Raw genomic sequence first — 26,257 nt, 5'->3', positions numbered from 1 at the left:
GTAGCATAGACATTTTAATAATATTTGTTCTTACAATCCATATCATGAAATGTTTTTCCATTTCTTTGTGTCTTCCTCAATTTCTTTCATGAGAATTCTTTAGTTTTCTGAGTAGACAACCTAACCTCTATGGTTAGGTTTATTCCTAAGAATCTTATGTCTTTCAGTGCAGTTGCAAAAGCACTCCTTAATTTTTTTTTTCTTCTGTCTCATTATAACCACATCTTTTTTTTTATAAAAAAAGTAAACTCTACCCCCAACATGGGGCTCAAACTTACAACCTGAGATCAAGAATTGCATGTAGTGCTGGCTGAGCCAGCCAAGGACCCTATATCAACATTGTTTAGAAGCTGCTGAAACTAGGATAAAATCATTCTGGTTGTTTAAAGGAAAAACTAAAACAAAACAAAAACAAAAAGTCAACAACAAAATCACAACAGAATTGTTGAGACTAGATTCACTGGCTTAGTTTTGTCCACCACCTGAATAAAAGAAACAAACAACAACAACAGCAAAAACAAGAGTTTTATAATAATTCATCATTCAGAATCTGTTAGTGTATAGATTTTAAGAGGTTTTGAGTCCATTTCAGTATAGAAATAAGGCCAAAGTGTTTCCATAAAATAATAGTTAAAAATACAGAGAAGGGATCAACCACTCAAATTATAAAAGGAAACCTCATACAATTCACAGTCTAAAAAAATGCCAATCTTTCTAGGTGTTACTTTTGGTAGAAGATTAATTTCTTTAGAACCCAATGCAATCTAATTATTCTGACTACATTGTCCAACACCCCATAATCCATCCTGTGCTAAAATTGGTTGCATCTTATTCTTTCTCCTTCTGGGAAGAGTGTCTTCAAGATCACTCATGATCCATTCAGGCTTGTCTTTCAGTTTCACCTCCCAATATTGTCTGCCAGAATTAAAACCCCTAGAACTCAGAACAGCTGGGCAGAGATAGAATCTCCTTGGGTTATGAGGTAATTTATGCCTTTTATTTCCATATTGCACATTATTTCTATCTTCTGAGACAATAAGCTTACAATGTGCTGTTTCAGGGTCTAGAATTAGATCTAGAATTAGGTCTACTCAAAATCTGTTGTTTCTTTTATTTAAGCCAGAATATTGTGAAAAAAGATGGTAACCATATTCCTTTCGTTGAAATGAAAAAGGTTCAGGGGTTTTTAAGATTTTATACCTATGGTAGATACTTTTAACATCTGTCAGTAATTCCAGCTCTGACATCATAGATTTGCCCTCTATCTCCTTTGATATTTTAATGTGGAAAGATGACTTGAAAATGTTGTTAATTTTTCATTTCGTTTTGTTAAAATATCCATTTTTTCATCTTGTAATTGCTGAAGAACAATTTCTTGCTGGTTTTTGAGAAACAACAAAATTTGCTCAAATTCAGACTTGATTTCTTCTCTCCACATTGTACTTTCTTCTTCAGTTCCAGTGATTTTCTGCTTTGCATAGTTACCACCTTTTCAACTTGTTCTACTCTCTCCCTCCATGGTTTAATGCAATTCTGCAGTCTTTTCCTAAAATAAGGAGCAGCCTTCTCTAGGGCCAAATACAGTGATTCCGGTGATGAGTGGAGAAACCACACTGTGGACATAAAACTTCTAGGTCCTTCTGGCAGAAAAAGGTCAAAACCTATTTATGTTTTCACGTATAAGCTTCTCTTTCTTCCTCTTCCTCTTGCTTCTTCTTACCCATAGTAGCTTAGCAATTTCAATTAAATTGCAAAGATACAGATGTAGTGAAAAGAAGGGCCACCTGTACCCCCTTGTTCACAACAGCAATGGCCACAGTTGCCAAACTGTGGAAAGAACTAAGATGCCCTTGAACAGATGAATGGATAAAGAAGATATGGTCCACATATACAATGGAGTATTATACCTCCATCAGAAAGGGTGAATACCCAACTTTTATATCAACATGGACGGGACTGGAAGAGAGTATGCTGAGTAAAATAAGTCAAGCAGAGAGAGTCAAGTATCATATGGTTTCGCTTACTTGTGGAGCATAAGGAATAACACGGAGGACATTGGGAGATGGAGAGAAGTGAGATGGGGGAAATCGAAGGGGGAGACAAACCATGAGAGACTGTGGACTCTGAGAAACAAACTGAAGGTTTTGGAGGGAAGAGGGGTGGGCGTTTGGGTGAGCCTGGTTGTGGATATTATAGAGGGCACGTATTGCATGGAGCACTGGGTGTGGTGCATAAACAACGAATTCTGGAACACTGAAAAGAAATAAAATGGGAAAAAAATTGCCCAGTTGGGGATTGTTCATGAATTTCCTTTCTGGAGAGTAGTAGTGGCAAAAGGGGCAGGGGAAAGTATCATTTAGATCCTTCCAGAACATACTGATGCAGGAGAGACAGAAGTTATACCCACAGTTGATGGTCATTGGCTCTTTCAAGTAGTCCAGACAGATGGGACAGCTAGGTCCTGTTTGGAGACCTATCAGGACTGTCACAAACTCCACTGAGCCATGAATAAAGGTGGTAGGTAAGGTAATATGTCCTTTAGTAAAGCCTGGCTCTCTACCACACAAAACCCAGCGAACAGTGAATGATATCCTCCCATAGACATTGAAAACTGACCAGCTTTCAGTTTCACTGGATTGGCATATTGATAGCCTATATAAAACTGTTTATCCCCCTACACCTTAGCTCTAGAGTCTGTTGCCAAAAATACTCCACAGACTGAGGTCTGTTGCATTCTAGAACATATTAGCTGGGCTACTGTTCTTCCCACTCAATGTTGTAGAGTCAGGCTTAATGACTTTCCTGTTCAAGAAAGCAGCTGTAGTACCCCTGGAATCGATGACTCATTCAGCACCTCTCCGGCCAGAAACACTGTGGCCCCTCTTATGACTACTTTTAATGCATCCCAAAGGTTTTGTATTTTCATTTTCATTTGTTTACATGTATTTTTTTATTTCTTCTTTAATTTCCTGGTTGACCCATTCATTCTTTAGTAGGATGTTCTTTAACCTCCATGTATTTGTGGTCTCTCCAAATATTTTCTTGTGGTTGACTTCAAGTTTCATAGCATTGTGGTCAGAAAACAGGCATTGTATAGTCTCTGTCTTTTTGTATTGTTGAGGCCTAATTTGTGACCTAGTTTGTGATCTTTTCTGGAGAATGTCCCATGTGTGCTTGAAAAGAATGTGTATTCTGCTGCTTTAAGATGAAGTATTCTGAATATATTTGTTAAGTTCATCTGGTTCAGTGTGTCATTCAAAGCCATTGTTTCCTTGTTGATTTTTTTGCTTAAATGATCTGTCCACTGATATAAGTGGTGTATGAAAGTCCCCTACTATTATTGTATTATTATGAATGAGTTCCTTTGTGTTTATTATTAATTGTTTTATGTATTTGGGTGCTCCCAATTTGAGGGCATAAATATTTACAATTATTAGATATTCTTGTCGGATAGACCCCTTTATTATAATATAGTGTCCTTCTTCATCTCTTGTTACAGTTTTTGGTTTAAAATCTAGTTTGCCTGAGGGGCGCCTGGGTGGCTCAGTGGGTTAAAGCCTCTGCCTTTGGCTCAGGTCATGATCTCAGGGTCCTGGGATCGAGCCGCGAGTCCGGCTCTCTGCTCAGCAGGGAGCCTGCTTCTCTTCCTCTCTCTCTACCTGCCTCTCTGCCTACTTGTGATCTCTGTCAAATGAATAAATAAAATCTTTAAAAAAAGTCTGGTTTGTCTGATATAAGTATGGCTACTCTGGCTTTCCTTTGATGTCTACTTGCATGGTAAATATTTCTCCATCCCCTCACTTTCAATATGCAGTTGTTTTTAGGCCTAAAATGAGTCTCTTATAGGCAACATGTAGGTGGATTTTTTTTAATCCATTCTGACATGCTGTGTCTTCTGATTGGAGCATTTAGTCCATTTACATTCAGATTAATTACTGACAGATATGTATTTAGTACCATTTTATGGTTTGTTTTATTGTTGTTCCTGAAGATCTTCTCTGTTCCTTTCTAGTCTTTGTTGCTTTTGGCCTTTCCTTCCCACTCAGAGACCCCTTTAATATATTTTATGAGGCTGGGTTAGTGGTAATGAACTCCTTCAGTTTTTGTTTGTCTGGGAAACCATCTATCCTTCTATTCTGAATGATAGCCTTGTGAGATAGAGTATTCTTGGCTACATATTTTTCCCATTGAGCACATTGAATATGTCATGCTATTTTATGTGAAAGATCTGCTGCTAACCTTATTGGTCTTCCCTTGTAAGTTAGGGACTTCTTTTCTTATGTCTTACTGTTTTTAGGATTTTTTTTTCTTAATTAGTATGTTTTGCAAATTCAACTACAATGTGTCTTGGTGTTGACCTGCTTTTGTTGATTTTGATAGAAATCTCTGTGCCTCATGGATTTGGATGTCTGTTTCCTTCCCCAGATTAGGGAAAATTACAGCTATAATTTCCTCAAATAAAACTTCTGCTCCCTTCCCTCTCTCTTCTTCTTCTGGGATTCTTATGATATGAATGTTATTATGTTTGATGGAGTCACTGAGTTTCCTGTATCTGTTTCCAAGATCCAAAATTTTTCTTTCTGTTTTGTTCAGCTTCATTATTTTACATAATTTTATGTCATATTCTATTTCCTCTAGAACTAAAGCTTTGTAGAACCTTGTAGTCAATAGACACGGTGTGTGTGGAGGTTTGTGTTGGTCTTCTGGGGGAGGGTTGTTAGGCACACTTGCCTGAGAAAGGCAGTCCCAGCAGAGCGCAGGATGGTAGGACTTGGGATAAGCAGGTTAGGCAGCCATTGTTGGTGCTATACTGTTTACTGAAATTGGTTTATGGTGAGGGGCAAGGGGTGAAAAATGGTGTCAGTCTTCCTCTTTGTCCCTGGAGAGGGGAGTCTGTGCTTACTACTTTCAGAGGAGTAAGTAATTTCCTCTTGTGTGTCACAGATATTTTTCAGAGCACTGATTTCACACTGTCTGTCTTTGGGTCGCTTGCCTGCCTGGAGCAGCAGAAAACACCTTGGGCTCCGCCCTAGCCAGGTCGGCTGAGTTTTAAAATTTCAAATTTTAGGGATCTGGTGTGGCAGACATCTGCTCTTTTCCTGTAGGAAAAGGTCTCACCATGCTAGGATTGATGCAGGTTTGATCCTGAAGAGCCATTGTGGCAGAGTGCAGGACTGTGGATTTTGGAGTAAAGCACAGTGAAGTTCCAATATCCAGGTTAGCCACCCTCAGCAGGTGTCTCTGCACCTATGCTGAAGGATGAGAGAGGAAGATGGTTCCTGCTTGTTCTTTTGTCCCTGGAGAGGCAATGCTGCCTCTCACAGATGCTCTCCAAAAAGTACAATCTTTCCCTATGGCTCTTAGGCATTCCTCAGATCATGCAGTTTTCCCCGGGGTTGTTTGCCTGCCTCTTCTCCAGGAATAGTATAGTTTCCTCAGGTCTCTATCCCACTTAAAGCTGGGGACCTCTAAAACTGAAGTCTTTGAACCCTGCTAGGTGTAAAAACTTAGGAAATTCAGTCCCTTTCATTTTTCCAGCCAAAGGCTTTGGGCAAGTGTTCTCTTTGTGTTTATCCCTGTGCACTCCACTCTCTCTTGACTTTCTCTGTGACAAGGGCTCCCTCCCCTTCACAACACCTGCAATCATTTTCTCTCCTAAACCATGGCTCCATACTTGCTATCTTCCTCAAAGGGGCTTCTTCTCTCCCTCCATTGTGCAGTATATTCTGTCAGTCCTCAGATCAATTTCTTGAGTATTCAGAATGATTTGATAGTTACGTATCTGTGTTCAAAGGACAGGGCAATCCTAGGGCCCTCCTACTACACTGCCATCTTAATTCGTTATCCCTTCTCTTTGAAGTTATACCAGTTTTTATCTAAAGTGTTTTAGACTCACCCAGATACTAGCTAATAGGATCCAACAGCACATTAAAAGGATTCTTCAGCACAACCAAGTGGGATTTATTCCTGGGATGCAAGAGTGGCTCCATATCCCCAAATCAATCAACGTGATACACCACATCAATAAAAGAAAGGACAATAGCCATATGATCCTCTCAATTGACATAGAAAAAGCATTTGAAAAAGTACAGCATCTTTTCTTGATTAAAACTCTCCACAGTGTAGGGATGAAGAGAGAACATACCTCAATATCATAAAAGCCATATGTGAAAAGCCCACAGTGAATATCATTCTCAGTGGGGAAAAACTGAGAGCTTTCCCTCTAAGATCAGGAACATGACACAGATGTCCACTCTCACCACTGTTCAACATAGTACTAGAAGTCTTAGCCTCAGCAATCAGACAAGAAGAAGAAATAAAAGACATTCAGACTGGCAGAGAAGAAGTCAAACTCACTCTTTGCAGATGACATGATTCTATATGCAGAAAACCCAAAAGACTCCACCCAGAAATTTCTAGAACTCATATAGGAATTCAGCAATGTGGTAGGATATAAAACAATACACAGAAGTCAAAGCATCTCTATGCACTAACAGTGAGACAGAAGAAAGAATAACTAAGGAATTGATCCCCTTAATAATTGCACGAAAAACCATAGGATAGCTAGGAATAAACCTAAACAAAATGGTAAAGATCTGTACTCTAAAAACTATAGAACACTTGTGAAAGAAATTGAGGAAGACACAAAGAAATGGAAAACATTCCATGCTCATGAATTGAAAGAATAAATATTGTTAAAATGACTATGCTACCTAGAGCAATCTACACATTCAAAGGAATCCCTATCAAAATACCATTGACATTTTTCACAGAAGTGGAACAGATAATTCTAATATTTGTATGGAATCACAAAAGACCCCAAATAGCCAAAGCAATCTTGAAAAAGAGAACCAAAGCTGGTGGCATCACAGTGCTGGACTTCAAGCTATATTGCAAAGCTGTAATCATTAAGACAGTATGGTACTAGCAGGAAAACAGATACATAGATCAGTGAAACAGAATAGAGAAGCCAGAAGTGGACCGTGAACTCTATGGTCAACTAATCTTTGACAAAGCAGGAAATAATATTCAATGGAAAAAAGTCTCTTCAAATGGTGTTGGGAAAATTGGACAGCAAAAGAATGCAAAAGAATGAAACTGGGCCACTTTCTTACATCATACATGAGATTAAACTCAAAATGGATGAAAGACCTAAATGTGAGACAGGAACCCATCAAAATCCTAGAGGAGCACACAGGCAGCAACCTCTTTGACCTCAGCCACAGCAACTTATTGCTAAATATATCTCTTGAGGCAAGGGAAACAAAGCAAAAATCAAGTTTTGGGATTTAGTCAAAATAAGAAGCAAAGGAAACATTCAATAAAACTAAAAGGCAACCTATGGAGTAGGAGAGGATATTTGCAAATGACATATCAGATAAAGGGCTAGTATCCAAGATCTGCAAAGAACTTAATCAAACTCAACACCCAAAACCCAAAAAATCCAGTCAAGAAATGGGCAGAAGGCATGAACAGACATTTCTCCAAAGAAGGCATCCAAATGGACAACAGACATTTGAAAAGATGCTGAGTTTCACTCATCATCAGGGGAATACAAATCAAAATAACGATGAGATAACACCTCACACCAGTCAGAATGGCTAAAATTAACAAGTCAGGAAGCAACAAATGTTGGCGAGAATGCAGAGAAGGGGAAACACTCTTACTGTTGGTGGGAATGCAAGCTGGTGCAGCCACTCTGGAAAACAGTATGAAGGCTCCTCAGAAAGTTAAGAATAGAGCTACCCTATGACCCAGCAATTGCATTACTAGGTGTTTACCCCAAAGATACAGATGTAGTAATCTGAAGGGGCACATGTACCCCATGTTCATAGTAGCAGTTTTCACAATAGTCAAACTATGGAAAGATCCCAGATGTCCATCAACAGATGAATGGATAAAGAATATGTAGTATATATATACAATGGAATATTACTTAGCGATCAGAAAGGATGAATACTTACCATTTACATCAATATGGATGGAACTGGAGGGTATTATGCTGAGTAAAATAAGTCAGAGAAAGATAATTTATGGTTTCACTCATATGTGGAATATAACAAAGAGTGCAGAGGATCATACTGGGATGGAAGGAAGACTGAATGGGAAGTCATCAGAGAGGGAGAAAAATCACAAGATTCTTAACTATAGGAAACACTGAGGGTTGCTGGAGGGTTACTGGTGGGGGTAGGGTAATTAGACATTAAGGAGGCAGGTGAGGTGATGAGCACTGGGTATTAAATGCAACTGATGAATTATTGAACTCTACATCTGAAACTAATGATGTACTATTATTGACTAATTGAATTTAAATTTAAAAAATAGTGTTTTGGAGCTCTGTTATTAGGTGTATAAACATTTAAGGTTACTGTGTTTTCTGCTTTATCATTATAAAATGACCTTTTTCCCTAGTAATATTTTTTTGCTCTGAAATCTGCTGTGTTTAATATTAATATATCCACTCCAGCTTTCTTTTGATGTGTTGGCATGATACAACTTTTACCTTTTTTTTTTTTTTAACTTATTTGTGTCTTTATATTTAAAGTGGGTTTCTTATATTTGGAATATTTCTTATATTTGGATATATATTTTCTTATATTTGGAATATTCCAAATAGTTCAAAGATTTGGATCTTGTTTTTTATATACAATCAGAAGATATCTTATTTGTAATTGGGGTGTTTATTTCATTTACACTTAATGAGATTTTTGGTATGTTTTGATAAAATCTGCTATCATATTACTTCTTTTTCTGTTTATTTCATCTATTCCCTTTTTTCTTTTCTCCTGCCTTCTTTTGGATTGAGTATTTTTTATGACCCTATTTTGTATCTTTTGTTGATTTATTAGAATTCCTTATTTTGATATTTTAGTGGTTGCTTTAGGAAGTATACATCTTTAGCTGAATTCAGTCCCCCTTCAAGTAATATAAGATCACTTCACATATGGCATAAGAACCATACACTCTTGGTAGCAAAAGCAAAAATAAACTAAAAATCTTTCTCACAGCAAAAGAAATGATCAACAAAATGAAAGGCAACTACAGAATTGGAGAAAATAATTGCAACTCATATATCTGATAAGGAGATAATATTAAAAATATGTAAAGTACTCCTGCAACTCAGTTGCAAAAAAAATCTTGATTTTAAAATGGGCAGAAAGACTGACAAAGCAGACATTCAAATGGCCAATAGGTATATGAAAAGGTGCCCAACATCAGTAATCATCAGGAAAATGCAAAAGTACTCTGGTGGAATTATCACCTCATACTTGTTGGAATGGCTCTCATCAAAAAGACAAGAGATAACAAATGTTGGTGAGGATGCAAGGAAAAGGGAAACGTTGTTCACTCTTGGTAGGAATGTAGATTGGTATATGGAAAACAATGTGGAGGTTCTTCAAAAAATTAAAAATAGCACTACCATATGATCCAGCTGTCCCACTTTTAGGTATATACCTAGAGAAAGTGAAAATAGGACCTCAAAGAGATAATTCCCATGTTCATTGCAGTGTTATTCACAATAACCAAGATATAGAAACCATCCAAGTGTTCACTGATGTTTGAATGGATAGAGAAAATGTAATACACACACACACACACGCATACACATAAAGATAATGGAATATTATGCAACCATGAGAAAGGAAATCCATCAGCAGCATGTATGGACCTTGAGGGCATTATGCCAAGTGAAATAAGCCAGATAGAAAAAGATAAATACTGTATATTATCAATTATATGTGAAATTTAAATGCATGGTGTCAGTTATATATGAAATCTGAATAAGTCTATACATATGTGCATACATAGGTACATACATACATACATGTGTACTGCACAAACACACACACAAAGACCAAACTCATAGATACAGAGACTAGAAAGGTGATTGCCAGGGACTGGGGTGTGGGGGAAATAGAAGTTGGTAAAAGGTTTAACTTTCAACTGTAAGCTGAATAAGGTCTGAGAATCTAATGTAATACGTGGTGACTATAGTTGGTAATACTATCTTGTTTAATTGACATTTTCTTAGAGAGTAGAACCTAAAAGTTCTTACTCCCCCCAAAATTGAGGAGCTGGATGTGTTAAGTAACTAATTGGGGGAATCCTTGCAACGTATGTGAGTATTAAATCACCACAATGTGGGACGCCTGGGTGGCTCAGTTGGTTAAGCAGCTGCTTTCGGCTCAGGTCATGATCCCAGCGTCCTGGGATCGAGTCCCACATCAGGCTCCTTGCTCCGCGGGGAGCCTGCTTCTCCCTCTGCCTCTGCCTACCACTCTGTCTGCCTGTGCTCGCTCGCTCTCTCTCTAACAAATAAATAAATTTAAAAAAAAAAAAAATCACCACAATGTATACTTTAAATATCTTATAATTTTATATGTTCATTGTTCCTCAATAAAGCTGAAATAAAAAGAAAAGAACTTTACAATAGTATGCAGCCATTCCCCGTTCCTTCTCATTGGGCTATTGTTGTCATATATTTTACTTCTACAAATATTGCACAGTCCATTATTTTTTAAAAATATAACAGCTTAAGATAGAATTCACAAATCATATATTTCACCTATTTAAAGCTTAACATTTAGTAATTTTTAGTGTGTTCACAGAGTTGTATCACAATTAGTACAGTCAATTTTAGAACATCTTCATCACCCTAAAAAAGCAACACTGGACCCATTAACAATCACTTCGCATTCCTCTCAAACTTCTTCCCTGCCTTGTTCTTGGCTTTTAGTAATCTATCTGTCCCTATAGATTTGTTCATTCTGGATGTTTCATATAATTGGAATCCTACAATATGTAGTTTTTTGTGACTGTCTATTTAATTTAGCGTAATGTTTTTAGGGTAATTCATATTATAACATATATTAATACTTGATTATTTTTATTGACAGATAATATTCCATTGTATAGGTAGAGCACATTTCATTTATTCATCAGTTGAACATTTGAGTTTCCACTTTTGATTATCATGAATACATTGTTATGAATATTTATGTACAAGCTTCTGTTTGGATGTAAGTTTTCATTTATTGTGGGCATATATATAGGAGTGCAATTGCTGATATGATCATTCTATGTTTAATTGTTTGACCAACTGCCAGACTGTTTTCTAAAATGACTGTATGATTTTGCAGTCCCACCAGCAGTCTGTGAGGTTTCTGATGTCTCCACACCCTTGTCCATACTTGTTATTATCTCACTTTTTGATTCCTAGGCATCCTAGTGTGTGTGAGGTATTCTCTCTCATTTAAAATTTTCATTTCCATGATGATTAATGATGTTGAGCCTCTTTCTGTGTGCTTGTTGGCCATTTGTGTATATTCTTTGGAGATTTGTTTATTCATATGCTTTTCCAGTTTTAAAAAAGATTTTATTTATTTATCTATTTTATTTATTTACTTACTTATTTTAGAAAGAGAGAGTGCAGGGAGGGGCAGGGGGAGAAAGAGAATTTCAAGCAGGCTCTGTACCAAGCCTGGAGCCAGATGTGGGGCTCCATTTCATGACTCTGAGATCATGACCTGAGCCAAGAGCATGACCTAAGCCGAAATCAAGAATTGGATGCTCAGCTGGCTGAGCTATACAGACACCCCACATTTTCCGAATTTTAATAGGTTGTCTTTTTAGTATTGAGTTTTGAGAGTTCTTTATATATTATAGATATAAGTTCCTTATTTTGGATATATGATTTGCAAATATTTTCTGTTGTTCTTTAGTTTTGTTTTGTTTTTTTACTTTCTTGATGATATCCTTTGACATTCTGTGTTAATTTCTTGGCAGGAGGATGAATATTTAGCTCTCTTTCTTCTCTTCTCCCATAAACATGGACATTTCCTTACCTCTCCTTATCCAGTAGGGTTACAACATAATTTTAGTTCGATCAAAATTATTATGATTATCCATTCTACACAGAGTTGAGCTTGCATAACTTTCTGTGTGTTTTTTTCTCCAGAATAAATAACTGTTCTTATATTTGTACGGTTTACTGTGTGCTTTCACTAATTCAGGCATAGATATTTCCACCAGTTATCTAAATATCCTCTCAGTATTATGTTCTCAGTATATTTATTCACTGCAGAAAATCAAATTCAACCTCTTGAAGATGTCTCCTCCATAAGTTTATGAACTGTTCCAATCTGTACTGGTTGCCCCTCTTTGTTTAGTATACAGCTGTGATCCCAAATTTCTCTTCAGCATTTTTCCTGACTTTCTTATGTTGGATCTCTTATTTTTTGTGTCCCTACTAATCTTCTGTTTTGACTTACTCTCTCCTTGTGGAGCACATTCTCTACCAACTTTCTGAGCAAGAGTAGGACTGCATTTGGGTGCCTGGGTGGCTCAGTGGGTTAAAGCCTCTGCCTTTGGCTCAGGTCGTGATCCCAGGGTCCTGGGATCGAGTCCCATGTGGGGCTCTCTGCTCGGCAGGGAGCCTGCTTCCCTTCCTCTCTCTCTGCCTGCCTCTCTGCCTACCTGTGATCTTTGTCTGTCAAATAAATAAATAAAATCTTTAAAAAAAAAAAGTAAGACTGCATTTCTGAAATGTTTTATTATTCTCTCTTAATTTATTGATAGCTTACCTGAAAACAGAATTCTAGTCAGAAAAGAATTTTTCTTCAGAATTTGGGAGACACTTCTCCACTGTCTTGTAACCTATAATGTGCCTATTGAGAAGTTGAAACCATTGAGATTTTCTGAATTTTAGATAAGACTGACATTCCCCCTCGCCCCCCACCATTCTCTGGAAACATGTAAAATTTTTTGGTTTCAACCTTTTTAAAAAGTGAAAATAAAATTTAAATAAAATCTCAAGCCTTCAGAAAATTTGCAAGTATATTACAAATAACTTATTTTTTTTTAATTTTAAGAGTAAGTTGCCAACATGATGCCCTATCACTCCCAAATAAATGAGGATTTCTTAGAAACAAGGATATTCTATTCAACCATAATAAACCTTGAAAGTAAGGAAATTAACAATGATAATACCATTTAATCCTCAGATCCCATTCAAGTTTTGCCAGTTGTGCCAATAGTCCTTTATAAAAAAGGATTCAGTTGAGAATCAAGTATTACCTTTAGTTTTTTGTCTATTTAGTCTTCAGTCATGATCTTGACATTTGAAAAGTATGGGTCTGTGTTGTTTTCTGTCAGTATGGGTTTATCTGATATTTTTCCTCATTGTTATATTCTGGTAATGTATCTTTGGTAGGAATATCACAGAAATGGCGAGTGTTTTTATTATACCTTATCAGATGGCTCATGATTTTGATTTGTCCCACTATGATGTTAACTTTGTGCGCTTGATTAAAGTGGGGTTCTCTAGGCTTTTGCACTGTAAAATTACTATTTTCCTTATATAATTTTAAGTATTCTCTGAGGAGGTAATTTGAGACTCTGTAAATACACTGGTTCTTATCAAATTTTCATTTTATTTAATCTCTATGGACTCCTGGTTTCATATTTATTCAATTGGTTACAGTCCTTTACTACCAACATTTATTTTGATTCTCAAATTGTTTAGATTTGACCAACACAAGCCCTTTTTAATTGGTCTTTCAGTCCTTTGGAAATACGCCCATCATTCCTTGAGAGCTTTATCACTTTTGGCTCAGAAAAATGAACCAGGCTTTCCTTTTACTTTCTCTGCCTAGCCTTTTAGTCAGTCATTTCTCCCAGGAGCCTTGGTTTGTTTCAATGGCATATGGTATTTAGAAATCAAGATCTGGGCACTGGGCACACTCTTTGCTGTTGTCACTGCTCCCAAACCTTCACATGGCTAAGGAATAAGTGTATGTCTATGAGTAAATGGATAAATATATACATGTTTATCTCCATATTAAATATAATTATATATATATATATATAAAATATTTATGTCCATCTGTGCAGTTGAAAACTGAGTCCACACCAGTACCTTCTATTTCAATTCAACATCCCAAGGTTCACTTTAGTCTTCTAACCTTCAATATTAGTATCTCCCTTCTCTGACAATGAGAAACCTGGCTCTTAGTATCCTTAATATATTATCATATTTGACCCCCCGCCATGTGACCAGTCTTTGATTACTGCCACTCTCTATCTTATGCATATGTCATCCTCACTCTTGCCTGTGCTCCAGCATTCCCTGCTAAATCATCTTCCTATCCTCACCTGTCTCAGGCTATGATACTCTGCAGTAACGTGGCCTCCCACACACAGACTTTAGGGTTCTAAAACCTACACCAGACTACCTTGTCTCCTCTTGCCTGGATACCCTCTTGACCTTGTTCAGGTTCATATAATCTGTGCTGGGAAGCCCTTCATTATGGTACTTTCCTTATCCTTCTGTACCACCTCTCCATTCTCGCCATGTTCTGATTTTGCTTCTCCCATACCAGTGATGCTCTCTTCTTCCAGTTTGGACCCTGACAACTGATATTAAATCACGGTGTTCATATTAAAATAAAATTATTTCTGAATATGTGGGAAGAGTTCTTCATTTTACTTTTGGATATACTTTTGCTAGTGTGTGTTATTGACCTTTCTTTTTTAGTTTTTTCTTGTTTAGCAGTCTTTTTGGAGCCATCAAATGTTTTAGGACTTTCAGAGACTTAAAATGAATAATCATTTATGAATATAACATAAGCCACACAGTTAGCCTGACTCGAATGATGTTTTCAAGTGAAAAATATCTTAAATAACTTGAAGAACAGTTTTACTTATGAATGACATATTCTACACAGAAAAATGCAATGTAGTATAGGAATAGGATGTGGCCACTTTATAGTGATAGTTAGTATATATTATAGTTCCCTATTGTTTGTGACAAAATACTATATACACTGTGTGGCTTAAAGCAAGATAAATATATTGTCTCACAGTTCTGCATGCTTGAAATCTGACATCAAGATATTCATAGGGCCATGTTTCCTCTGAAACCCATCAGGGAATCTTTTTATTTTTTGCCTCTTCCTAGCTTTTGGTGGTTTGTTGGCAGTCTTTAGTGTTCCTTGGCTTGCTGCTGCATAACATGCAGTCTCCCTGTGTGTCTTTTGTCTTCACATGGCTATCTTTTACATGACACTAGTCATATTGAATTAGGAGTCTGCCCTACTACAGTGTGATATCATCTTAACCAATTACCTCTGCAATGATGCTATTTGCAAATAAGATCACATTTTGAAGTACTGAGTTTTTAGACTTCAACAAATATTTTTGGGGGGGATACAGTTCAACCCTTAGCAGTACGTCAAAACTTTGTTTCACTTTTATTATAGGAAAGAATCACGAGATTATACCCGAGAGCAGTCTCTTTGTTGTCAACTCATTAATGTTTAGTATTATAGTCATACAACTTCATAATTTAGTGTCACTAGCTGTAAGAATTAGAAACATACATTTTTTTTGCATTAGACTTTTTCTGGTTATATTGAGAAGGAAACATCAGTTTGGCCAACTAGCTCTCTCAGAAATATCTGTGATAAGCCAGTTTCTATAATCAGTTTGACTCTCAGACTTTAGAAAAGTCGTCTGGGGCAGGTTTAAGATAATTCTTTAAGCTGAGAATCTGGAATCCTTTTTTCCTGTCCAAAAAAGGCAATCTATAGCTACTTCCATAAGATTCTTAAGGATCAGTCATAACTGATCCATAGCTGGTAGTCTGTTAACTTCCCATCCTTTTTAGTTTTGGAGGGACTAGTCATAGCTGTAAATACTTTCCTACTTAGTATATCTGTCCTTTGTGGAGGCTTTTAAAATACTTTTCAGATTAACTAACTTCTGAAGAACCCTAAGCAATATATTGACTTCATACATGGTTCATGAATTTCAGAATTCCCTATACTGTTTCTTAGTTGCTGTTTTCTTAACCATCTGGAGATCTACTTTAAATTAGGCTCTTTCCCCATTTGATATAAGCGTATATCTCTTAATTAAACACAATATTCACTAAATTAGTTCAGATTTGTACTGGTTAAATTGCATAATTTGCTAAAACTTGTGAATGAACTAAATGTTTTGTTGGCTGAATTATATGATTATCTTAAACTTCTAAATGAACTAAATTTTCTCTAAAAATTTCCAGTATGGAATTGTTTGCTTAAGATGAATTCTTATACTTTCTTCTTTAGAATATTGATTTTAGAAAATGCTGTTTTATAGGTCATAAATATTCTCTGAGAATAAAACTTAAATTTCTTATTTTTACTAATCTGAAGGTCTTTTCTTATTTATAACCTTACTTCTAATATACTACATTAAGAATGCTTGTATTTTCTATTACAAACATTCAAAATACTTCCTTCAACATTTGGAAATTTTCGTATTAAACAGGTTTTTCTGGGGCATCTGGCTGGCTCAGTCAGAGCATACCACTCTTGATCTCAGGGTTATAAGTTCGAGCCCCACACTGGGTATAGAGTTCACTTAATTAAAGAAAAGACTATTTAAACCTTTTTATTTTTTATTTTTTAAAAAGATTTTATTTATTTATTTGAGAGAATAGAGAGAGAGCACAAGTAGGCAGAGCAGCAGGCAGAGGGAGAGGGAGAACCGGGCTCTCTGCCAAGCAGGGATCCTGATGCGGGGCTTAATCCCAGGACCCTGGGATCACAACCTGAGCCGAAGGCAGCTGCTTAAACAACTGAGCCAGTGAGGCATCCCTCATGGGTATTTTTAATATGTGGCTTCATCTCACCAACATTGTTTGTGAGACTTAATTATATTATTGCATTTAGCTGTAGCTCATTTATTTCTATTGGTATATAATGTTTCACCATATGAATATGCCATTATTCATTTAACTGTTAGACTTTTGAGTTGTTGACAGTTTCTAGAAATTAGAAATAATATTGCCAAACAATATTATAATTGTTTCTTAGTATAATTGTGCATACGTTTTTATTGGGCACATAGTTAGGGTGGAATTTCTGGGTCATGGGGAATGAATATCTTCAACTTGAGTAGATAATGACAAAATATTTGGAAAATGTTTTTCAGAATTATCATTTCAACTTATACTCCCATCAGCAGTGTATGAGAATTCCCATTACTCTTCCTCCAAACCTAATATTATCAGTTATGATATTATTATTATAAAATATTATTATTATAAAATATTATCTCGGCAGAGAGCCATAATGTTTGGTAGCTAATGGTATTTCATTGTGGTCTTAATTTCGCATTTTTCTGTTAATAATTAATGAGTTTGCAATCCTTTCGTATATATATTAACTATTTGGATACCTTCTTTTGTGAAAGTCTTGTTCAACTCTCTTGCCCATTTTTCTATTGGGTTATCTTCTTTTTTGATTTGTAAAGCTTTCTTGGCTCCTTTTTTGATTTGTAGAGCTTTTTATGACTCCTTTATGGTTCTCTGTGTTGCACATATCTTTTCCTACTTTGTAGTTGGATTTTTTACTCGGTATTGTGGAGTAGATGCTTTTGCTGTGCCACCCACATCCTTTGGCATTCACTTTTGTACAGAGAACTCTTACTGTAAGCAGTTGAAACTCTCCACCTGAGGACTTTATCTAGCCACATGAGAAACTGGAGGGAATTCAGGAAGTGACTGCCCAGCAATACTGAACCAATACTTTAAACCAATACTGAACTGGAGTTGGTTAACAAATACACCATTTCCTTACCTCTGGAGATAGCTTCTGAAGTTTACTCTATACCATCTCTGAGAGGACTCCAGCAGGAATGAGCCACAGTACCAAGTAGCAATATCCGGATCATCAGTGTATCTTGTATTGCTGCCCTTTCCTATTCTCTTGCCTGTACTTACTGGAATTACTTTTCAAATAAATTATTTGTCCTCAAATTCTAATTTCTCTGAGTTGGCTTTTGGAGAACCTATCCTAGATCAATGCTGCCTTTTGATAAATAGAAGTTCTTTTTTTTTTTTTTTGAAAGATTTTATTTATTTATTTGGCAGAGATCACAAGTAGGCAGAGAGGCAGGCAGAGAGAGAGAGAGGGAAGCAGGCCCCCTGCTGAGCAGAGAGCCCAATGTAGGGCTTGATCCCAGGACCCTGGGATCATGACCTGAGCCGAAGGCAGAGGCTTTAACCCACTGAGCCACCCAGGCACCCCAGAAGTTCTTTTTTTTTTTTTTTATGATTTGTTATTTGTATGTATTGTAAAATGATTGCCACATTAAGTCTACTTAACACCCATCCCCATATATGCTTAATTTTTTTTTTTCTAGTGGTGAGGACTTTTAAGATCTACTCTTCTCAGCAACTTTCAAATATGCAATATAGTATTATTAACTGTACTCACCATGCTGTCCATTAAATCCTCATTACTTATTTATTTTATAGCTGGAGGTTTGACCTCCTTCCATTTTACCCACCCCCTACCACCTACTTCTGGCAGCCCCATTGTGTTCTCTGCATTATGAGCTTGTTTTTTTGTTTTTAGATTCTACATATAAGTAAGATCCTCATTGTCTTTCTCTGCCTTATTAGAAGTTCTTAATCTAAATGTAGGCTAGTTTATATTTTTTCTTTTATAATGGTTGTTGTATCCTGCATAAGAAGTCTTTACCTACCCCAGTGGCTTGATTGTACCCAGGGGATTTTAATTTACGGAAATGACTAAGTGATGACATGGAAAGGCTGAGGCCATTAAAAGATTTTTATTACTTATAATTTTGAGAGGAGAAATCATGCCACATAGGGTCACACGGTCAGGAGTCAGAAGGAGTGAGGGGAAAACATTACTACAGTAGTGGGTAGTTATTAGGTGGGAATGTCCCCTACTGAGTAGGAAGCAAAACACAGACGTTGGAGTTTGTGATTGCAGGGCTTGTAATATGGTAATCTGTGCATTGACAAAAGCCAGACCATAGGAGAGTTATAAATAACTTTGGCTATTAGTTTGGCCCTGTAATTAATATATGTCAGATCATTAGTTATCAAATTTATTAAAGTTGATAAGACCACCCAGGATAGTGAAGATACTTTTCTTTGTTATATTCCAGATGTTTTATTGTTTTACCTCTTGTATTTAGACCTATAATCCATATGGAATTGGTATTTGTGTTTGGTGTGAAGAAGGGACCACATTTCCTTTTTTTCATACAGATTCATAATCTAACTGGCACCATTTGTAGAAAAAACTGTCCTTTCTCCATTACTCTTTAGTCAACCTTTGTTATAAATGAAATGTTTGGCTGAAATCATATGTTTGAGTCTGTTTCTAGATTCCTTATTCTGTTGCATTGATTGTTCTGCCTCTCCTTATGCTGATACTACCATTTCTTAATTGGTCTAACTTTATTATAGGCTGATATTTATTAGAGTTAGTCCTTCTATCTTGTTCTTCAAAGGTAAAATGGAATTTTTGTAAGATATTCTCCTTTGGTAACAGGGGTGATAGTTGTCTTCTGTTTGGTGAACATTATTTATTTTTAATCTTCCAGTTTCAGAGATCCATTGTAAGAAAGTTTGCAGTAACTTATTTTGGGGCTAGCAAAATTCTTTTTGGTATTTCTTCTAAATTGGTTCATGTAGTCACCAAACAGTCTAGGTATTGTGCAATAGGGATATAGGTCAGGAGACTTCAAAAAGAAAGAACACTATATCAAGTACATTATTATATCATAATGTAATATCCTAAAACTCCTTGTCAGTATTGGTAGATTTGTCCATTCACAAAATATTCTTCATTTCCCAAGGTTTAATACCACTCTTTCGTTCTAGAGATACTACAATCTAATTTTTTTTAAGTTTATTTATTAAATTTTAAATGTTGATATTGCTTTATTTTGAAAACCTAATTAATTTGGACAACTGGAACTCTGAAAATTGTTTTACTCATGCAAACAGGAACCAGTGAGGGAGATTTGTGTTGTTCTGTAACTGCCTGGGAGTTTCAGATTAAGCTTTTCAAATATCATCTTTCACAAATACCGTTTGTGCCTTCTTCAATTAACATTAGTCTCTTAGTACTGCTCAGGATTGAACTCTACCTCCTATCACCACTGTAGGTTAAGCTGGACCCGAGGGGCTGAAGTAGAAATGGAAGTTGAATACAATGAGGTGAACTCTTCTCATTGTCAGACTTCCAGGAAAATAGTGCACTAGGCTTATTGTGATGAGTCAGTAACTGTAACTACTGTCTATGCTGGCGTACTGGGTAGGCTGATAAATAAAAATGTATGAGCATGGTAAGTGTAGAATGTTCAAGAGAAAATCCATTCTTGTATATTTATGGTGTCCACATTTGGATCTTTATTTTAATAGGTTAATGCAGCGGAATCAAAGATAACAAATCTAATATACCTGAAACATACCTTGGAACTTGTGGATCCTTTAAAGGTAATTTATATGGTGTATATTGTACAAAACGTTGGTAGCCTTAATTTTTTAAAAAAAACTTTTTATTTCGAAAAATTTCAAATTTAGGTAAAGTTACAAGAATAGAATAATGAATTCCCAAATTCTTTCCATATACACACAGCACTCACTACATATTATATTATATACATATTATATTATATTACTACATATTATATTATATTATATACATATTATATTCTTCTTCTTATTATTATTATTATTACTCTTATTCAACTATTTGAAAATTGCAGTACCTAAATACTAACATGTGTATATCCTAAGATCAAAGGTGTTCTCTTACATAACCACAATATAATTTAAAAATTTAGGATATTTAAAATTGATCCAATATAGTATATATAGTCCATACTCAAAATTTCTAATTGTTTTACTAATTTTTTTAATGGATTTTTTTTCTTGATACAGAGTCCAGTCCAGGACCATACATTGTACTTAATGTCATCTTTTAACATCTTAATTTAATTTTATTTTTTTCAGTGTTCCAAGATTCATTGTTTATACACCACACCCAGTGCTCCAGGCAGTACATGCCCTCCTTAATACCCACCACCAGGCTCAACCATCCCCCCCTTCCAAAACCCTCAGTTTGTTTCTTAGAGTCCACAGTCTCTCATGCTTTGTCTCCCTCTCCAGTTTCTCCCAATTCACTTTTCCTTTCTTTCTCCTAATGTCCTCCATGTTATTCCTTATGCACCATAAGTAAGTGAAACCATATGATAATTGACTCTCTCTGTTTGACTTATTTCACTCAGCATAATATCCTCCAATCCTGTCCATGTTGATAGAAAAGTTGGGTATTCATCCTTTTTGATGGCTGCATCATATCCCATTGTATATACGGACCACATCTTTATCCACTTGTCTGTTGAAGGGCATCTTGGTTCTTTCCACAGTTTGGCAATTGTGGACATTGCTGCTATGAACATTGGGGTACATATGGCCCTTCTTTTCACTACATCTGTATCTTTGGGGTAAATACCCAGTAGTGCAATTGCAGAGTCATAGGGTAACTCTATTTTTAATTTTTTGAGGAATCTCCACACTGTTTTCCAAAGTGGCTGCACCAACTTGCATTCCCACCAACAGTGTAAGAGGGTTCCCCTTTTTCCACATCCTCTCCAACACTTGTTGTTTCCAGTCCTATTGATTTTGGCCGTTCTAACTGGTGTAGGGTGATATTGCAATGTGGTTTTGATTTGAATTTCCCTGAGGGCTAATAAACTTTTGGGACTTCATCAAGATAAAAAGCTTCTGTACACCAAAGGAAACAGTCAACAAAACAAAGAGGCAACCCATGAAATGGGAGAAGATATTTGCAAATGACACTACAAAGGGCTGATATCCAAGATCTGTAAAGAACTCCTCAAACTCAACACCCAAAAAACAGATAATCATGTCAAAAAATGGGCAGAAGACATGAACAGACACTTCTCCAAAGAAGACATGCAAATGGCCAACAGACACATGAAAAAATGTTCATCATCACTAGCTATCAGGGAAATTTAATGTCATTTTAAAAAAAGATTTTATTTATTTATTGAGGGAGAGTGAGTGAGCAGGAGAGAGCATGAGCAGGGGAGGGGCAGAGAAAGGAGAAGCAGACTCCCTGTTGAGCAGGAAGCCTGATGTGGGGCTAATCCCAGGATCCTGGGATCGTGACCTAATTGGAAGGCAGATGCTTAACTGACTGAGCCATCCTGGAGCCCCTAATGTCATGTTTCTTTATACCTCTTTTCAGCTTAAAGTTTCTCATCCTTTCTTTGTCTTTCATGATATTAACATCTTGAAAAGTATCTGTTATTTTATAGAATATTCCTCAATTTGTGTGGTTATTTTCTCATGATTAAATTCAGCTTATTATATTTAGCAGTAATACTCTATGAGCAATGTTGTATTTTTCTCAGTACCTCACATCAGGATGCACATGATGGCATTCCCTATTCTGGTGATATTAACTTTGATCCATTTCTTCACTGTGAAGTTATTAAGTAATCTGTGGAGAGATACTTTGAGACTATGTAAATATCCTGTTCCTCATTAAACTTTCACTCAGTGATTTCATTCATTGATTACTCTTACCTGAAATATTTCTGATGTGATTTTCTAATATGTTTTTAAATATTCTACTGTGCAAAACCTTTTTTTAAAATTTATTTATTTAAGTAATCCCTTTACCCAACATGGGTCTATAACTCACAGCCCTGAGATCAAGAGTCCCCATACTCTGCTGACTGAGCCAGCCAGGAGCCCCTGTGCAAAACATTTTTTAAAACTTAAGGTGACAAGGAAGAACTGCTTTTTTAAAAGAAAAAATAATGAAAAATCTGGAAGAATTTGTTGTAGATTTCATTCTAAAAAATATATAACTAAAGCAATTTGACAAAAGATGTAAAAAATGTCATCTTTCTTAGAATGAGAGAGGTATAATAAATCATCCCCCAAAATTGATAGATTCAATAAAACACAAATTTGAAGCTTTTTTTAAAAAAAGATTTTATTTATTTATTTGACAGACAGATCACAAGTAGGCAGAGAGGCAGACAGAGAGGAAGAAGCAGGCTCCCCGCTGAGCAGGGAGCCCAATGCAGGGCTCGATCCCAGGGCCCTGGGACCATGACCTGAGCCGAAGGCAGAGGCTTAACCCACTGAGCCACCCAGGCACCCCAAATTTGAAGCTTTGATATGTCAAAGGAAAGTAAAGGCCAAAGAAAGTTAGGAAAAATTTGTAGCGTTTGACAGATAAAATATTAATTTCTGTCATAAAACTCACATACTTTCAGAAGAGAATACTGGAATACCAATAGAAATACAGAAAATGCCCCCAAAATGAAAATCAAAGAGGTTAATAAATAGTACCAAACATGTTCAACCTTACTATTAGTCAAAGAAATACGAATTAAAGTCATTATTTTAATATACAAAAGAAGCAAAGTTTTAGGTTTTTTTGTTTGTTTGTTTTTCCCCTTAATGGATACAATTTACTGCTAATGAGAGAACAGTGAGGCAGACTTCATAGACAGCTGGTAGGAGTACAAATTGTACATACTTCACAGGGAAGTTTTACAACATCTATCTTTTGATGGTGTTACAATACTAGAAATCTGTCCAAAAGAACTCAAGAAATACTGACCATGATTTATGCCCAGTTATGGTCATTGCAACATGATTTATATTAGAAATTCTAAGTAGTATAGACCTCTAATAATTAGGGGAAGAGACTGTTTTCTAAAGGGTAAAATATTATGACTTATTAAAATCTATGCTATTAAAAGTTTCTAATTCTTGTGATGTAGTATTAAGTAGGGGAGAAAAGGAATGTGCAATGATAATTTTTTTTAATTTGAGGAAATGACAGGAAATATACCATAATATTTAAGTAATTTATTTGGAAAGGTGGTAGAATTATAAGCAATTTAAATATTTTTCTTTATGCTTTTATGAATTGTATAGCTTTTATTAGTATTTAAATATTTCCTGTTCATAAGCAAAAGAAAATTATTATTGCCGTTGCCTCAAAGCAAACTAAAATAGTAGGTAAAAGTCAGGTTAATTGACTCTGGAAAACAGTATGGAGGGTCCTCAAAAGTTGAAAATAGAGCTACCCTATGACCTAGCCATTGCACTATTTTAATGTGGTTTTGTTTTGTTTTTACTATTGTAAAAAAAAATTGCACTATTTTACTTTGAAAGATACAAATGTAATGATCCAAAGGTGCATGTGCACCCCAATGCTTATAGCAGTGTCCACAATAGCCAAACTATGGAAAGAGCATAGATATCCACCAACAGATGAATGGACAAAAAGATGTAGTAGATATAGATGATGGAATATTATGCAGCCATCAAAAATGAAATCTTGCCATTTGCAAGATGTGGATGGAACCAGATCTAAGCGAAATAAGCCAATCAGAGAAAGACAATTATTATATGATCTCACTGATATGATGAATTTGGGAAATGAGACAGAGAATCATAGGGGAAGGGAGGGAAAAATGAAACAAGATAAAGCCAGAGAGGGAGACAAACCATAAGAGACTCTTAATCTCAGGAAAAAACCTGAGGATTGCTGGAGTGGAGGGGGTTGGTGGAGGGATGGGGTGACTGGGCGTTGGATATTGGGAAGAGTATGTGCTGTGGTGAGTGCTGTGAACTGTGTTAAGACTGATGAATCACAGACCTGTGCCCCTGAAACAAATAATATGTTAATTATACGTTAATTCAAAATGTCAGGTTAACTACATATGAAAAACCCATGGTGAATATCATTCTCAGTGGGAAAAACCTGAGAGCTTTTCTCCTAAGGTCAGCAACATGACAGGGATGTTCACTCTCATTACTGTTATTCAGCATTGTACTGGAAGTCCTAGCCTCAGCTAGGACAAGAAAAAGAAGCAAAAAGTATCCAAATCAACAAAGAAGAAGCCAAACTTTCACTCTTTGTAGATGAAATGATACTCTGTTGAAAACCCAAAGACCACCTAAAAATTACTAGAACTCATATAGGAATTCAGCAACATGGCAGGATATAAAATCAATGCACAGAAGTCAGGTGCATTTCTATACACTAACAATGAGACAGAAGAAAGAGAAATCAAGGAGCTGATCCCATTTACAATTGCACCAAAAACCGTAAGATAACTTAGGAATAAACCTAATCAAAGAGGTAAAGAATCTGTACTCTGAGAACTATAGAACACGTATGAAAGAAATTGAAGAAGATACAAAGAAATGGAAAAGCTTCCATGCTCATGGCTTGGAAGAATAAATATTGTTAAAATGTCTGTGCTACCCAAAGTAATCTACACATTCAATGCAATCCCTACCAAAATACTATCAACATTTTTCACAGAGCTGGAACAAATAATCTTAAAATTTGTATGGAACCAAAAAGGCCCCAAATAGCCAAAGCATTCTTGAAAGAGAAAACCAAAGCTGGTGGCATCACAGTGCTGGACTTCAAGCTGTATTACAAAGCTGTAGTGATCAAGATGGTATGGTGCTGGCAGAAAAACATACACATAGATCAATGAAACAGAAAAAAGAACCCAGGAGTGGACTGTGAACTTTATGGTCAACTAATCTTCAACAAAGCAGGAAAGAATGTCCAGTGGAAAAAAACAGTCTTTTTAACAAATGGTGTTGGGAAAATTGGACAGCCACATGCAAAAGAATGAAACTCAGCAACTTTTTTATACCTTACACAAAAATAAACTCAAAATGAATGAAAGACCTAGGAATCCATCAAAATCCTACATGAGAACACAGGCAGCAGTCTCTTTGACCTCGGTTGCAGGAACTTCTTGCTAGACATGTCTTCAAAGGCAAGGGAAACAAAGGCAAAAATGAATTATTGGGACTTCAAGACAAAAAGCTATTGCACACCAAAGGAAGCAGTCAGCAAAACTAAAAGACAGCCTATGGAATGGACGAAAATACTTGCAAATGACATATCAGATAAAGGACTAGTATCCAAGGCCTATAAATCCAAGAACTTATCAAATGCAACACCCAAAAACCAAAAAATCCAGTCAAGAAGTGGGCAGGAGACATGAATAGGCATTTCTCCAAGAAGACTTCCAAATGGCCAACAGACATATGAAAAGATGTTCATCAGGGAAATACAAATCAAAACCACAATGAGATACCACCTCATACCAGTCAGGATGGCTAAAATTAACAAGTGAGGAAACAACAAATGTTGGTGAGAATGCAGAGAAAGGGGAATCTTCTTAAACTGATGGTAGGAATGCAAGCTGGTGCAGCCACTCTGGAAAACAGAATGTAGGTTCCTCAAAAAGTTAAAAATAGAGCTACCTATGACCCAGCAATTGTACTACTAGATATTTTTCCAGAGGATACAAACAGTGATTCGAAAGGGCACATGAACCCTGATGTTTATAGCAGTAA

At 36.1% G+C, this 26,257-nt stretch overlaps 1 protein-coding gene and 1 pseudogene across 2 annotated transcripts in view; one reads left to right on the top strand and one right to left on the bottom strand.

The window, feature by feature from the left end:
- Nucleotides 1–26,257, top strand: part of MSH4 (mutS homolog 4) — a gene marked incomplete at both ends in the record, with an annotated part of 98,651 nt that overhangs the window by 40,727 nt on the left and 31,667 nt on the right. The window contains one exon of the mRNA XM_080801809.1: nt 20,234–20,308. Coding sequence (XP_080657935.1) covers nt 20,234–20,308 — 75 coding nt within the window. The remainder of the gene's footprint in view (nt 1–20,233; nt 20,309–26,257) is intronic.
- Nucleotides 540–11,190, bottom strand: LOC308340722 (tripartite motif-containing protein 60-like; annotated as a pseudogene). The gene is made up of 3 exons: nt 11,148–11,190; nt 2,285–2,497; nt 540–1,752 (listed from the first exon to the last, which is right to left on the bottom strand). The product of its transcript is annotated as a tripartite motif-containing protein 60-like (transcript).

Source organism: Martes martes (genome assembly GCF_963455335.1).
Source record: "Martes martes genome assembly, chromosome: 4".
NCBI classification, from domain to species: domain Eukaryota; kingdom Metazoa; phylum Chordata; class Mammalia; order Carnivora; family Mustelidae; genus Martes; species Martes martes.
The sequence above is the reverse complement of the archived record's forward strand: the minus strand, read 5'-3'. Positions and strand labels throughout refer to the sequence as shown.